This window comes from Mauremys reevesii, linkage group 9, assembly GCF_016161935.1.
Source record: "Mauremys reevesii isolate NIE-2019 linkage group 9, ASM1616193v1, whole genome shotgun sequence".
NCBI classification, from domain to species: domain Eukaryota; kingdom Metazoa; phylum Chordata; order Testudines; family Geoemydidae; genus Mauremys; species Mauremys reevesii.
In genome coordinates this window covers 6,976,861-6,993,574 of record NC_052631.1, presented here as the reverse complement: position 1 = coordinate 6,993,574, position 16,714 = coordinate 6,976,861, and the positions used below count along the sequence as shown (strand labels likewise).

The window sequence follows — 16,714 nt, the reverse complement described above, 5'->3', positions numbered from 1 at the left end:
GGCAGGACCAAATACTGTCTAGACCATCCCTGATAGGCATTTATCTAACCTACTCTTAAATATCTCCAGAGATGGAGATTCCACAACCTCCCTAGGCAATTTATTCCAGTGTTTAACCACCCTGAGAGTTAGGAACTTTTTCCTAATGTCCAACCTAAACCTCCCTTGCTGCAGTTTAAGCCCATTGCTTCTTGTTCTATCCTTAGAGGCTAAGGTGAACACGTTTTCTCCCTCCTCCTTATGGCACCCTCTTAGATACCTGAAAACTGCTATCATGTCCCCTCTCAGTCTTCTCTTTTCCAAACTAAACAAACCCAATTCTTTCAGCCTTCCTTCATAGGTCATGTTCTCTAGACCTTTAATCATTCTTCTTGTTCTTCTCTGGACCCTCTCCAATTTCTCCACATCTTTCTTGAAATGCGGTGCCCAGCACTGAACACAATACTCCAGTTGAGGCCTAACCAGCGCAGAGTAGAGCGGAAGAATGACTTCTCGTGTCTTGCTTGTTGTCAGAGTGCTACCGGTGTGGTGCTCTGCTTTCTCCAATGTTGATATCACTCGGCTGCATGCGTGTGTTCCCTCTGTGTGCTGCCCCAGCTCTTCGAAGATAGCTGACACAGCAGTCTCGATGAGAACCCCCAATGACCACAGAGTCTAGCAAGATGCAAAGTCACGTCGGCTAGGTTTATTGCGATCTTGGACACAATGGCAGTTCCCTGTAGGTTTCTTAGCCTAACTCAGGGCCTACTACGAGAAACTGCCTCTTGGCAATGGACCCAGCTCAGTCAGTGGCGGGACTTTCCACTGCCCCCTTGGCCGGACAAAGACACCGCCCCAGGGATACATTCTTATACACAGGTACAAACAAGTTACACATCACTCCTGACGTATTGAGGTGCAACCCTTCCACGTAGCAAGGTACAACCCCTCTCACCTTGTACATGTTGGTTCGATCAAAACAACTCTATCCATCATATTACCCTTTTGGCCTTGTCATTGGGATGGGTCGGCCTGTTCCTTGTTACCTGTGGAATGTTCCAGTATAGTGTGTTCTGGTACCGTGTTTATATTATACTACACGAGGTGAATATATGCTTATGCAACATCAGCCCTTTTCTCGCCAACTTCTGTGAACAGGGCCGGCTTCCAGCTCACAGCTTGACTTTTGCTTTTAGCTTGACCATACTTTTAGTTCAGGCCTCAGGCCTCAACTGGGCCTTTATCAGGGCCTGCACTTACTACATTGCTCACAACACACCTGTTAATGCATACCAGAATCACGTTTGCTTTTTTTGCAACAGCATCACACTGTTTACTCATATTTAGCTTGTGGTCTACTATAACCCCTAGATCCCTTTCTGCCGCACTTAACTCAGTGGTCCCCAACCTTTTCGTCTGGTGGGCGCCAGATGAAGGACCATGGTGGCGGTGGAGCATCCACCGAAATGCTACCGAATTTCTGCGGCATTTTGGCAGCAACACCTCTCGATGACGTCGCTTGTCGGCGGCAAGCGGCATCATCGAGAGACTTCGCTGCCGAAATGCCACAGAAATTCGGCAGCATTTCGGCGGATGCTCCACCGCCACCACGGTCCTTCATCTGGCACCCACCAGACGAAAAGGTTGGGGACCACTGAGTTAAGCAAAGAGGCATGCAATTGCCACTTCCACCATACTCCAATTATACTTACACTCAAACATGAACTCATGTATCAATGGCTGACCAGTCCACTCACAGGAGAGTGCAAAATAATCTTATAATCCTGGAACCCAACGGTCCCCTTTTGATGTTAATTGGAGCTCTCCCCAATTTAACAAAACGACTCCTTTGATAATCCTGGATAAAACTAATTAACATTAAACTGCCTCTTGCCATAATTGTATTTTGCCACCTCCTCATTGGCTCTTTCTATTACACATTATTTAAATCAACAACTGCACCAATGTCCTTCCTATGCTATCAATACAGACAGCATTTAATGAAACATTGAAAATTCTGAAAATCACTCACTGAAAACCTTGCTTAAACAGTTACAACCAAAACGTAACAGCAACATCACCCTGGGTCATGTTCTTGCTAACTTCTATTTTCTGCTGTACTGTCTCCAACTTATTGCTAACTTCTACTCACAGACTCAGTTTCCCATACGCTTAGGCTAATTTTAGGCCGAAGCCTAATTTCTACTTAGTATATTTTATAGGCTACAAGTGGCGGTAGGTCCGCCCCTATATACTCTTGTATTGGGGCACTAGGGTGTCTGGGGCGCAGGCGCGGACTCACGGACACAGCTGACAAAATCTCAGATCAAGAGGGGATGGGCATGCGGATATCCTGATGTGGAGAACCCATAGGGGGACACATCTTGAAGAACTCAAGTTACTGTACAAGGTAAGTAACCTTTCCTTTCTGTGAGAGTTCTCAGTTTGTGTGAAAACCTTCCCAAGGGCATTCTCCCAGCCCTTCATCAAATTAGATAATTAACATTCAAACTGGGTTTTACCTTTAAATGTAACATTTATGCAGAGGAAGGCAGGCCAGTCTCACTGGGAGCTTTAGAGGTTAAGGTCTGGTGGGCACGGTTTGACTAGCAGAAAGATTGGCTTATTCTCCAGTACAAAGGTCTTATTAAATACACATGAGTCTTGCAATTCGCCACTTTGATGATAGGTATAAAAGCAGGGAATCACAGGGAGAAGGAGAGAGGTAAATAGAAGGGGATTAAAGCCTATTTAGGGAGATCTAGAACCTCAAAAAAGACAGGGAGAGTTCAGACCTGACCACACAGTGGACAGACAGACAGAGCAGCAGGGCGATGTTGGTGATCAGCGAGTTTTTAGTAGCTCTGCTCATCTCTCTCTTTGTTGTGCAATTTCTGAAAATGAAGTGGGCATGTAGCCGGCTTCCTCCTGGACCAACTCCCCTCCCCCTCATCGGCACCATATGGCAGATGGATTTCAAACGCCAGCACGAGATTTTCATTAAGGTATTGTGAATGTGTGTCCAAATATATCCAAGTAAATGATAAAATTAGCAAAATGCAGCAGCTGTAGAATAAAGCACGTCTGTGTGCTAAATAACATTTCATCTGGCTTGTGCATGGGGAAGTAAATGATGGCCACAAATCCCATTACCTGTTAGCGATGAAAGTGTGAATTTAGTGGCATTTGCTGAGCAGAAGATTGAATGAGAATGAAGTATTCCTGACTCAGCAAAATGAATTGACTTGTTTAAAGGGGGTGGGGTTCAAACCCTTATAGGTCATGAATGGGCTGCTAAATTTTTATGTAACTCCCTAGATAACGTGAGATGATATTCTGAGGTGCTGAGCTCCCTCAAGTCCCACTGAAGTCACTGTGATCTGCAGGTGTTAAATATGGCTGTATTGCGGCACCTCCTTGGAAAAGTTCAGCCTAAATCTATTCAGCTGTCGCCTGGTTTCCTTCAGTATTTTTTGCTACCTTTGCTTGTATCCAGGTATTTGTTTGTGGGATGGCTATGCTCCTTCCCAGCCCATCGGCCCTTCCAGCTCAATTCTTCACTGAAGCCTTAATGCTCAGTAGGTGGCATCACATTCACTTCTATGATAAGAACCTGGGAGACACAATTTTGTCAGGCAGAAGGAATAGCCCCATTGCGAGACAGAAAGATCTTTTTCAAACACCAATGACAGAAATTATTGCAAAGAGAGAGGCAGCAAATGACCAGCTGCCTTAGGCAGAAATTTGCCCTTTATACAAGTTCTGGCGTGAATGTCCCTTTATAACATGCTGAGAAATCTGGTTGCTTTAAAGGATTCAGAAAACGGGCAGGTGAGAGGAATGACTAGGTGACCTCCTGAGGTCTCTTCCAACCCTAATCTTCTAGGATTTTAATGGTGCGTGATGGGGAAATAGATTAATGGGGATGTTTCTGTGCACTGGGCTGTCTGTACTTTGCCAGTAGCTCTATAGGAGAAAATGAGACGCTTCAATGAGTTCAGAGGTCGGTCACTGCAAGGGGCACTTAGGAAGACTGAGATGCATGAGATTGCCCTGCATTATCACATATAACTAACCCTGATAAACTGTGACTCCAAGGGACAATACTAAGTCTCCCAGGAATGTCAGTTACCACCTTAATTCAGAGTGTTCTAGATGCAATGTTTACAGGGTATTAGAAGAGACACCACAGAATTGTCCCCTTAACTGGAAGGCACAAGCCGTTCTATTCCTGAGGACGTCTGTCCAATCATGATGTGAAATTCACCTGTAGGTAACTCTATCCCATTCCGTACAAGACATTTAAACAGCATCCCCAGGACACAGCTGCTGAGACATCCTGTTGGATGAGAGCGTATTGTCTTATCTCATAGTCAGCTATGATGCTGTTCTGACGTTAGCTCATCTTTCGCCATGGTTTGGGGTTTCACTACAAATGTTTCTACAGCACCCTCCCACCCCCCAGGAGAGCGTCCTGAAGTAAGCTGGGCGGTTGTTTCATTGTGTACAGTTTTTTTGGCTTGTGGTTTTCTAGCACTGACGGTGTCTCTAGTTGGCACAGATTTACGGGAACATCTTCACCTTGTGGATTGGACACATTCCTGTCATCATACTGAATGGGTTCACAGCTGTGAAGAGTGGCCTGACTGTCCACTCTGAAGACATCTCTGGCCGGCCAGCAACCCCTTTTTTTCAGAAAATAGCCGGAGGAAAGGGTAACATTTTCTTTTCTTATAAACTATACAGAAAAAAATAAGTTCACATGATCCTTTAAGTGTGGCTGCTCCCTGCTTCCATAGTCATCTCCCCATGGGAATGCTGCTGCAAATGGTTAAAATCACTACACGAGTGACTTTTCTGATACTAATCAATAAGGCAAACAACCACTGAATAGAACAGAGGAGCAAAATCCTGACTAAGAAGTTTGTTTGAAGCATCAGCCAGGAATGTGAACATCAGCTGGCATTACTCCCATTGTATATATGCTTTACACCAGGGGCGGCCAACCTGAGCCTGAGAAGGAGCCAGAATTTACCAATGTACATTGCCAAAGAGCCACACTAATATGTAAGCAGCCCCCATCAGCTCCCCCCCACTCCAACCTGCAGCGCCTCCTGCCCACCAGCAGCCCCACCAATCAGTGCCTCCCGCCCGCTGCGATCAGCTGTTACGCGGTGTGCAGGAGGCTCTGGTGGGGAGGGGGGAAGAACGGGGGCATGGCAGGGTTGGGGGAAGGGGTGGAGTGGGCACAGGGCCTGGGGCAGAGAAGGGGGTTGAGCAGTGAGCACTCCCCAGCACATTGGAAAGTTAGCATCTATGGCTCCAGCCCCGGAGTCGGGCCTATGCAAGGAGCTGCACATTAACCTATGAAGAGCCGCATGCGGCTCCGGAGCCACAGGTTGGCCACCCCTGCTTTACACAGTACTAGTTTTGTGATAGTCATCTAATGTGGTGGCTTTTTAACAGGGCCGGCTCCAGATCCCAGCGCGCCAAGCGCGCGCTTGGGGCGGCGTCCCATGGGAGGGCGTCAGGCGGCTCCGGTGGACCTCCCGCAGGCATGCCTGCGGTGGGTCCACTGGTCCCGCGGCTCCAGTGGAGCATCCGCAGGCACGTCTGCAGGAGGTCCACCGGAACCTCGGGACCGGCGACCGCCAGAGCGCCCCCCGCGGCGGGCCGCCCTGCTTGGGGCGCCGCAAATCCTAGAGCCGCCCCTGCTTTTTAACCTGGGCAGGATCTTCTCACCTGCTGGGCTTCAGGTCAGATCCCTGCACTGTCATTCAAACACAACCATCCTTGCCCTTTTATTAATGCCTTGCACTGCAGCAAATCTCACCCCACGGAATTCCCCTCTTCTCTAGAATCCCTGGTGTGGATTCCCAGCTGTAGAACTACATGTTTTTGGATCACAAATGATTTAGGATAACTGCATCCTGAGTTTTTGAAGCCCCGCTTTCTATTTCTCTTATAAGAGAAACAAAACCCTCGACATCAAGGACTTTTCTGAAGTTGTCACAATCCATGCCACATCTGTGGCCGGATAAGGGAGATCAGCTAGGAGTCACGTTCTTCTGCATTTACTTCTCCTGTTAGAAAATTTAGTTTAGATTTAACTGTTACTATGTGAAGGATTTTACTTAATATAAACAACAATTCTCAATGGCCTCAGGTATTATTTTCACAAGTGGTCACACCTGGAAGCAGCAGAGACGCTTCGGACTGATGACCCTGCGGAACCTGGGACTGGGCAAGAAAGGCCTGGAGCACCGAATCCAAGAGGAGGCTCGTCAGCTGCTGGAGTACTTTATGAATGAGAGAGGTACAGCACGGCCAGCATAGCTGGGTCTTTTCACTTCCAGAAGCATGTCTCTGTCATGCCAGCAAGAGGAGAGAATTCCAGGCCCCAGATGGCTAGATATGGGTGGAGTTAACACCAGTGCTTTACGTGATCACAAGTGTTAAGGGTAGCCTGGTTAGTCAGTATCAGCAAAAACAACGAGGAGTCCTTGTGGCACCTTAGAGACTAACACATTTATTTGGGCATAAGCTTCTGTGGGCTAAAACCCACTTCATCAGATGCATGGAGTGAAAAATACAGTAAACAGTTAAATAACGTAGGGCCAAGAACCAATCCCTGTTGTACCCCACTAGAAAAATACACGCTCAATGATTATTCCCCATTTACTGTTACATTTTGAGACCTATCAGTTAGCCAGTTTTATATCTGTTTAATGTGTGCTGTGTTCATTTTGTATCGTTCCTATTTTTTAACCAAACTGTCAGGCAATACCACGTCAGCACTAATTCCTTTATCAAACTACACTTGTGATCTCATCAGAAAAAGATATCAAGTTAATTTGACAGGATCTGTTTTCCATAAACCTGTGTTTATTGACATTAATTATATTATTCTCCTTTAATTCTTTAGTAATCAGGTCCTGTATTAGCGGCTCCCTTTTCTTGCCTGACATCTATGGGTTCAATGTCAGAGTATCAGACATATAATTGCCTGCCCTTTAACATATTGGTACAACATTAGCATTCTCCCAGGCTTTTGGAACTTCCCGAGTGTTCCAAGTGTGGTTGAAAATCAACATTAATGGTCTGGTGAGCTCCTCAGACAGCTCTTTTAGAAGTCTTAGAAGCAGATTATCAAGACCTTCTGACTTAAAAATGTCTGACTTTCATAGCTGCTACTTAACATCCTCCTGAGTTACTGTTGGAATGGAAAGTGTTTCATTATCATGTATGACTAGATCTTCTGTTTTTTCCCTAAATATAGAACAGAAATATTAGCTGAATACTTCTGCCTTTTCTGCATTATTATTGACAATCCTACCATTCCCATCTAGTAATGGATCAATACCATGAAGAGTGCATTTCAGTAATCTATCCTAGAAGTGATCAACACCTGGATAACTGCAGTGAGGGCGGACTATGACTGGGCACAGCCACAGGCTCCTTACTAGATTTACAACAGATGAAAACAAAAAAAAGCAGCATTCAAACACAGCAGGTGGTCCAGGAGGTCCCCCAAACCTGAGCACTTTTCTAGCAAAAGTTGGCCAAACCTTTTCTATCAGGCATCATTACCACCGACTGGTCTGGGTTTAGAGGCAGACAGCTCGGGGCAGTCTTTGAAAATCAGGCAACAGTTAGTTTGGTGTCTAAATATGGAGTTAGGAACCTGCTTATATCAAATCAGTTTTGGGCAATGAGTCCATTGAGAGTGCTTGATGCCCTCCCACCCCCAGTACCACAGAATCAAAACCATTCAAAATGAGAACGCGCTGCTGCCCTCACTCTCCCTCTTCAGTGGCCTGTTCAGGATTCATCTCTCAGTAGCGGGAGGGAGGAGCAGTGTTGGGAACGTTAATGTGAATTCTGATCACTATTTTTGCAGGAGATCCCCTGGATCCTTCTTTCCCCATCGTCAATTCAGTCTCAAACGTGATTGCGGCGGTGGTGTTTGGACATCGCTTTTCCATTGAGGACAAAGATTTTCGCCAGCTGATTGAAAACAATGATTACATGATCAAACAAGGGAACAGCATCAGCGAGCTGGTGAGTACATACGAGCGCTTCTCGTTATTTTATCTGTATCCAAAGCAAGGCACGGTTTCTCACCCAGTAAAGAAGGAAGGGAGATCCCTGTATTGAGGAATTTACTACTTATTATAGTTTGTGAGGGCTGGTGTACAACATGGTGGAGTAAAGAAGGTTTCAGGTTTTTGGAGTAAATGGAATTGTAGGCTCTGTCTATGCTGCACTTACGTCAGTAAAACATTTTGTCGTTCAGGGTGTGAAACCCTCTTACCCCCAAATGACAAAAGTTTTACCGACAAAAAGTGCCAGTATGGACAGTGGCTTTCTTCCACCGATAAAGCTACTGCTTCTCGTTGGGGGTGGGTTTATTTTGTTGGTGGGAGAGCACATCTCACGTTTGCCTCTCTCACAGCTGTATGATATTTTCCCCTGGCTCATGGATCGTCTCCCAGGCACTCACCAGAAGGTATTCTATTGCCATGAGTTTCTCCGGTCTTTTGCAAGGAAGGAGGTCAGAAGCCACCAAGAGCGTGGGTCACCAGACGAACCACAAGATTTCATTGATTTCTACCTGGCTCAGATAGACAAAGTAAGCGTCTGTGCTGTATATGACTACCGTGCTTTGGGGGCTTCACTGCTGTCCTCTGGTATAAACATAAACTTCTCCAGGATAAGATGGAAAAGAACCCTCTGAAATGCTTCATGTATTTTACGGTTCTAATCTCCTCACACAGAAGTCATGGGGTGTTTTGTCATTGACTTCAATGAGAGTAGGATCAAGTTCTTTGATTTTATAGACAATCTGTGAAGAAATTATTCTTTTTTTTAATTTCCAAGACCCTCATATTATATGAATGTCGATTTAGAAATGATGACCAAAACAAATTGCCATGGAGATTAGGGTGACATCAAAGTAATGGCAAAAAGGCAAACAGAGGTGGTAAGGAGATTTTAAAAGATGGAAAAGAGCAATTATTGTCCAGTAAGTGTAATTTAAACCCTTAATAATATCATGGAATTAATAGTAAGGAGAAAGATATGCTGTAGTGATTGCTCAGAGAAATCAGTACTGTGAGTAGTAAATAGAATGGGGATTTGAAATATACATTGTACTAGACAAATGCCATTGTTCTTTCTGAATGAGTCACAAAACTGTTGGATTCAAGGAACGCATTGGATCTAATATTTGATACGATTGATAAAGGGCCCCATGAACTTTTATTTGAAAATGAAACTGTTGTTGGCTACAACAACACTGCACATGGAAAATGATGTCTAGCAGGGTTGGAAATAGGCACTAGCACATGGAGAAAAAACTGTCGGAAAAACCCTAAACAAGTTTAGTTTTGTACTTCCTTACAGAAGTGAAAAGCGGCAAAGAGTCCTGTGGCACCTTATAGACTAACAGACGTATTGGAGTCTGACTAAGTGGGTATTCACCCACGCAAGCTCATGCTCCCAAACATCTGTTAGTCTATAAGGTGCCACAGGACTCTTTGCTGCTTTTACAGATCCAGACTAACACGACTCCCCCTCTGATACTCTACTGAAGTGAGCGAATAATTGACACTGTTTGGTTCAGGGGCCAAACCAAAAACTCTGGGGGAAAAAAATCCATTCAGGCTGAAAAAGAAATGGAAACCTGAAAGAAAAATTATTTTGGGGTGGAATGAAACATTTTATTCAACACAAAATGGGTTTATTTTTCAGTTTTCCATTTAGTTTTGGGATGTTTTGCACCCTTTAAAATTAATGTAACTAGTTTTCAAAACAAAAAGCCAAAATATTTAGACCATCTTTCATTTTCTTGTCTTTTTTTTTCTTTTCCCTTTTTCTTTCTTTGGCTGAAACTATTCACCAAATTCGACCTGAATTCACAAATAGTTTTGGTGCCCAAAAAGATGCAATTGTCAGCAAAATTACTATCTGGAAAAACATTTTTTTTTTTTGGCCAGATCTACTTTTTTATTATTACCACAGCACCTGGGAGGCAGGGCCAGCTCCAGACCCCAGCGCGCCAAGCGCGCCCTTGGGGCGGCGTGCTGCGGGAGGGCAGCAGGCGGCTCTGGTGGACCTCTCGCAGGCATGCCTGCGGAGGGTCCACTGGTCTCGCGGCTCCGGTGGAGCATTCGCAGGCATGTCTGTGGGAGGTCCACCGGAGCCGCGGGACCGGCGACTGCCAGAGCGCCCCCCCGCGGCCTGCCGTCCTGCTTGTGGCGGCGCAATTTCTAGAGCCGCCCCTGCCAGGAGGCCTTACTATCTATCCCAACTTGGGACCATTTTCTAATTGATCAGTGTGTCAGGCCTCAAATAGAATGTCTCCCTCTGGGAAGCACTGACAGTCGTGTCCAACCATGCTCCCACTTCCTCCTCCCTCCCTTTTACCACCCAAGAAAGTCATAGGTTCAACTCGCTGGTCAGAGCACAAATATCCCCCAGCACTTCACGAACTTCATGAGCGTCCCTGAATTAAAGTCAAGTAGAGGAGATGCTGCATTTGTCTTGTTGAGCACTAACAAATTCTGAACTTGAACAATGTTAACTGCAAAATAACTAGACAAATCCTGGCACTATGAGATTCTGCCAACAGATGCAAACAACTCAACAAAACCACCCAGGACTGTCTATCACACAGAACAGTTCAGATGAGCAGGATTTTGCAACTCGTATGGTGGAAGCAAAGGAATTTTTCTTCACCTCTTGCTACAGCCATGCTGTCAGATTTCAAAGCTCTTCATGCTGTATTTGGTCCAGTTGGGAGGGAGACTTCAGCTGCTGGTGCTCTAGCTTCCCACCCACTTTGTTCTTAACAGGTCCTCTGAATATTGCACTAACACTGGGTCCAATCCTGAACCGGAAGCAAAGCTTGAGTGTCAGGACATTGTATGTGGAAACGATGAAGGAGCATGGAGGGATGGAATCCTCGTTCCTGTTTCCCAGTGTTCTTTTAAAAATGCAGACTTTTTTTGTTTTGTAAAGTTATATATACTGCACATTGCTGGGCATTAAAACAGTACAGAGTGACACTCGTTATTACCCAGATTGTCCTACCTTTGCACCTTAACCTCAAACCTCTGATTGTCACCTGCAGAGCAAAGCTGACCCTCATTCGACCTTTGATGAAGACAACCTGGTCCAGACTATTTTCGAACTTTTCTTGGCAGGCACAGAAACCACAACTACCACCATGCGCTGGGCAGTGCTTAATATGGTGGCTTACCCAGACATCCAAGGTGAGGGGGTTGAGGAAGGTACATGCACCATAGATAAGATCGTGCAATATGTAGAAAGTAACCACTTCTGCACAGTTTTGTTAGGTGATTGTAAGTCTAAAACTGGCAGTTGGTGGCTACAGCTCCAAGATGGGTCCCCGGTATAAAAGCAGATGCCTGGAATGAGCTTTGAGTCAGGCGTCTTTAATTTCTGACCCCCCGGTCACTGCCCCTTGCGTCTTAGAGATATGGGGTTTTTCCACAGTTTGTGTCTGGTTCTCAAGCCAAGCGTTATCACCTTTCCGCAAGATACTGTTGCTTGATTCAGATAAACTCAGACGTCCAAATAAATCATAACATCCCAACGCACCCAAACAAACTTCACACACTCAGGGTTTCTTCTTCCCAGCGGTTCCCTGAGTCACAAGTATCTAAACATTTTTTCCCTCCTTGGGTTCCTTCTCCAGTCATCTGACTCTACACACAAAGGACTCTCAAGGTCCTTTAACGAGACAGTCAGTAATCATTGCACCCTCTCTCTGTTATGAAGAAGGGAGGTACCTATATATGCTGCCTCCTTCCCAGCATGCCTTGCAACACAGTCTCTAACTCTCAGGTGTCCTTCTGGGCCACAAGTCCTGTGTTAGTACTGCCAGGAACAGGGTAATGCTGGCGTGGAGGCGTCCTTTAGAGGAACATGCTATTGTAGTCATAGTCCTCAGTGAGGAACGTGCCCCTGCCAGGGAAGTGCTTTCAGAGTTGCTAGCTGGTAAAGTTGTCTTTGTGATTGCGCAAATGCAGGACTTTCAATTCACTAAATGCTGTTGTCCCCTACAGCACATGCAGATGGTGCTTCCCGAGTGTCTCTCTCAATTAGTGCAGCTCAGTCTCTTCCATCTTCACTTCTAGGCAGAGGTGACGCGTGGGTGGGGGGATGCGGGGTCACATGCCCGCTCTGTCAGATTCGCTGCTTGGCTTGTACTGAGCATGCTCAGTAACTAACTCTGCTGAGGCCGGCTGCCCTCACTCCTTCCTCCCCCCCACTATTGGCAGGCACAGGTCATCTCTGCCTCCAGGATGGAAAACCAACTGCATTTCATACACACGGTTATGCTGGAGGGTGTTGGTAGCTGCCAGCCAGGGTAGCTTTGATCTATGGGCAATCACAGACCTTGCTGAGGCTGCTGGGTGCGCCAGATGCCCTTCCTTTTGGCTAACTGAAAGAAGCACATTAAGCTCCTTTATGGAGTCAGATAGTGGAAACCAGACAAGTCACTGCCCAAAGCACTGGTCACATGGCAGGACGGAGCAAGAATTAATTTTGGGAGAATAAGAGGGGATTCCTGGGAACTGATTGAAAACGTGGAGGTTGGTGCATTGATTGGCTTGTGGCTGTGGGCATTTGTCAGAAGCAGAAAGCAGGGAGAAAAGCCAGGAGAAATCGGAGAGCAGTGGTGAAAGCACGGCCTGGAGGGGGTGCAAAGTGCTGGCAGGGAAGGCAAGCTTGGAAATTATGAGCATCCTGTGGTTTGATCCTACAGTGTTCAGGGAAACAGGACTTGGTGTACGTGCTTTGCAAAGCCACAGGATTGCACCCAAGAAATGCCGTATTTGCATCATCGAGTTCTCCTCCTAATGGAAAGGACCAGCGAAGCCCTGCACACTGGCTATCTGCTCAAGCCAAGGGGCGATGCTGTGAAGCCCTCTCCTCTTTCATTTATAAACAGGAACATCTTACGGATGCATTGGCCAAAAGGGGGGCCTTGAATCCCCTGGCTGCCACTCTAAATCCCAGCTATCGCTTTCATCTCGCAAGGATGCTTCTTTACTTGCTGACATCTCTGAATGTCACTGCACTCTGCTAGCACTAGAGGGCTCCTGTTTCCAGCTAAGATAACGTCTTGATTGCTCTACACACTTTGAACTCCTGCTCTGCTAAGGTGCACTCCCAGCTAGCTGATCCCACCTCAGATAAAACTCTGTTGTTCTCTCAGGACCTGAAATAAACTGTATTGGACAGGTCCTGGGCATGGCATAGAAACAGGAGTCTAACCTGTGAAATGAAGCTAGAGAAAGCTTTCCCTAGGGAGCAGCCTGGTTCCTGGCTGCCTCCGAAGCAGACACCATAGAATGGGACTGGAAGGGACCTCACGGTCATCTAGTCCAGTCTGCTGCACAGTGCGCTCATGGCCATGAGTGGTTACTAGGTTACTGCCCCCATCATCAGTCTTCCTATCCGAGAGAAGAAAGGGAAAAGCTCCTCACCAGGGCGGAATTTGGTCAGGACACTGAGTTTCAGCCGTCTGTTGTCTGGGTCTCTGTGGAATGTGCTGATGATCTCTCCCAGGTACTGAGATGCAGCAGTTACTTGCTACGCTTGTCCTGCTGGCAGGGCTTTACCCTCTCACTGACCTTAACCCCGCAATAAAGGAGAGATTCAAATCAGATTCCAGCGGGGAAAAGAAAAGGCTCCAGGATTAGGGTGACCAGATGTCCTGATATTAGGGTGACCAGACAGCAAGTGTGAAAAATCGGGACCGGGGTGGGGAGTAATAGGTGCCTAGATAAGAAAAAGCCTCCCAAATCAGGACTGTCCCTATAAAATTGGGACATCTGGTCACCCTATCTGATATTATTGGGACCGTCCGAATATCAGGGGCTTTGTCTTATATAGGCAACTGTACCCACCCTCCACCCTGGAAAAAAAGTGTCCCGATTTTTCACGCTTGCTGTCTGGCCACCCTATCCAGGATACACACACGCGCACAGTCCAAGATGTGTGTCCTTAATGTTTCCCTTCAGAGAGAGTCCAGAAGGAGCTGGATGCTGTGCTGGGTCCCTCCCAATTAATCTGCTACGAGGATCGGAAGAACCTGCCCTACACCAATGCCGTGATTCATGAGATCCAGCGCCACAGCAGCATCGTTGCAGTGGGAGTCCCCAGAGAATGTGTAAAAGACACAGTGCTGCAGGGCTTTCCCGTTGAGAAGGTACAGAGCCAGTCTCTATCTTCATAGCCCCTCCTTCCCTCAGAGGACCAATGTACCAGGAATCCAACACGTACCCAGTGGACCTGAGTCTCTTTTGCTCTGCAGCTCCTTCACTTTCTTCCAACACCTAAATAATACAGCTGATGGATGAGGCCACTGGGAAATATCCCCAATTCTCGGGAATTCCTCAAACATTACAGAATCGGCAAAGAGCTCGGGGCCACCCCTCTTGAAGCCTGCTGTGCTCTGGCTCTTCTCAGGTGCCAATATGTCCCTTAGGGGCCTTGGCAACAGTACACTCTGGGCAGAGCCAAGAACAGGGGAAGCTCAAAGGTGACTTCAAGCCCCCTTCAGTTCCCCCTCCTACATCCTACCTGGTGTGTTTCTTGGCCAGAAAGAACACTTGGACCTTGTATCTCGTCTCCATTTTTAAATCTCACACTGAATGGCCTCGTTTTTCCAATTCTGTTATCAGTCCATTGAACTCTTGTCAGTGTCTGTCCTTATCCACCTCTCTGATGGAAAGACACCAAACTGAGTCAAATTTTCCCTTGCAGGGCACCATTATTCTCCCAAACTTAACCTCTGCCTTGCTCGACCCAGAACAATGGGAGACACCTCGAAAGTTCAACCCGAATCACTTCCTGGATCAGGATGGAAATTTTGTGAACAAAGAAGCTTTCTTACCATTCTCAGCAGGTAAGAACACTGACAGAAAAAGCTTCTTAGCGGGTTCAATTGTGAGGGGTGAATTAATGGATTAGCAGTGGAACCTTGTTGACCTTCTGACCTTGTAATTGACACACAAACTACGAGTCTCACCTCATTTCTCAGCAAAGACTGAATTACAGAGCTGGATGGACCATTGATATGACCTAATATGGCCGTTTTTATGTTCTTATTAATACTAAAATGAGAATTGTCAGAACAAAGGAAGGTATATTTTGTGATGGATTTTAATTGTTCAGTTACTAATTTGCAAAAATAATTATTATGCATTGGATCTCCCAATCATTAATACTAATTAGTATAATTCTATTGCATTTAGAAATCAGAAGGCAATAAATATGATCCTCAACAGTACAATAACAGTTATGTGGAAAATGACCTTATCTCCTGATCCTACATGGTTATTCAACAGCTGTTTCAGTTTCAGAGGACAGAATATATTGTGCCGCATGTGCACAGACCTATCCTCAAATCTTGATAACTTCTTAAGTACTAATGACTTCACTTTAAACAGATGGTATTTTTCTTCCACCAATGAGAAGTAGGATTTTGCCAGCTTTGACCAGATTGGATACACAGGGCTTAGAATACATTCAATCCAATTGTAATTCATATTTCCAAATGAAACCTCCGCCCCCAACTCAATCACTGTCCCTTTGTTCTTGCAGGGCACCGTGTGTGTTTGGGGGAGCAGCTGGCAAGGACTGAGCTCTTCATCTTCTTCACCAACCTGCTGCGGGCGTTCTCATTCAGGCTGCCGGAGGGAGTGAAGGAAATCAACACCGAGTGCGTGCTGGGGGGTACATTGCAGCCTCATCCCTATAAGATCTGTGCTGTTCCTCGCTAGGCTGCAGCACCCCGCCAAGCGCGGGAGGAGCCATTAGGCAGGCATTTGTGAATTTCCGCCTTGTACCTCTTCCCCTCTTTCTACTCCCAGCTTTGAGGGTACGTCTACACTACGGGACTATTCCGAATTTGCATAAACCGGTTTTGTAAAACAGATTGTATAAAATCGAGTGCTCGCGGCCACACTAAACACATTAAATCGGTGGTGTGCGTCCACGGTCCGAGGCTAGCATCGACTTCTGGAGCGTTGCACTGTGGGTAGCTATTCCGTAGCTATCCCATAGTTCCCGCAGCCTCCCCCGCCCCTTGGAATTTCCGGGTTGAGATCCCAGTGCCTGATGGGGCAAAAATCATTGTCGCGGGTGGTTCTGGGTAAATGTCGTCAGTCACTCCTTCCTCTGGGAAAGCAACGGCAGACAAGCATTTCGCGCCTTTTTTCCCTGGATTGCCCTGGCAGATGCCATAGCATGGCAATCATGGAGCCTGTTTTGCCTTTTGTGACTGTCACCCTATGTGTACTAGATGCCGCTGACAGAGGCGATTCAGCAGCGCTACACAGCAGCATGCTTTTGCTTTTGCATGACAGCAGAGATGGTTACCAGCCATACTGCACCATCTACCAATCCATAAATTGGTAAAAAGATGATCATGGCTACCAGTCGTTTTGCACTGCTCCATCTGTTGCTGTCATAAGTGCCCCTGGCTGCTCTTAGCCAGGGGCGCAAAAGCCAAAATTGGGAATGACTCCCAGAGTCAATCCTTCCTTTTTGGTATCTAAAAATAGAATCAGTCCTGCCTAGAATATGGGCAAGTGTATTAGAGAACCACTGTATCAGAGAGCACAGCTGCTCTGTGTCAGATCCTGCAGGAATGATGAGCTGTATGCTATTCACAGGGGGTGCTCCTGCAACAACC

General features: G+C 46.4%; 1 protein-coding gene across 2 annotated transcripts; it reads left to right on the top strand.

Annotated features, from left to right (window-relative positions):
- The first annotated feature begins 2,584 nt into the window (after positions 1–2,584).
- On the top strand, positions 2,585–15,970 carry LOC120371543 (cytochrome P450 2J6-like). 2 transcript variants are annotated; one of them, XM_039487380.1, is made up of 9 exons: positions 2,663–2,984; positions 4,532–4,694; positions 6,146–6,295; positions 7,880–8,040; positions 8,435–8,611; positions 11,114–11,255; positions 14,037–14,224; positions 14,782–14,923; positions 15,622–15,970. In XM_039487380.1, the coding sequence occupies exons 1-9, from the start codon at positions 2,814–2,816 to the stop codon at positions 15,798–15,800; spliced, it is 1,473 nt and encodes a 490-aa protein (XP_039343314.1). In that variant the 5' UTR covers positions 2,663–2,813; the 3' UTR covers positions 15,801–15,970. The 2 variants fall into 2 exon arrangements, with proteins under 2 accessions (XP_039343315.1, XP_039343314.1); XM_039487381.1 differs by lacking the exons at positions 11,114–11,255; positions 14,037–14,224; positions 14,782–14,923; positions 15,622–15,970 and adding an exon at positions 10,613–11,059 and having other exon boundaries at positions 2,585–2,984.
- Positions 15,971–16,714: the final 744 nt, after the last annotated feature.

Bases quoted from the DNA above. Each gene is read 5' to 3' on its own strand.
- LOC120371543 (XM_039487380.1), top strand. From the start codon at position 2,814: ATGTTGGTGATCAGCGAGTTTTTAGTAGCTCTGCTCATCTCTCTCTTT. The intron at 4,695-6,145 runs GTAACATTTTCT...CAATGGCCTCAG, and splicing joins GAAAATAGCCGGAGGAAAGG to GTATTATTTTCACAAGTGGT. The intron at 8,612-11,113 runs GTAAGCGTCTGT...TGTCACCTGCAG, and splicing joins ACCTGGCTCAGATAGACAAA to AGCAAAGCTGACCCTCATTC.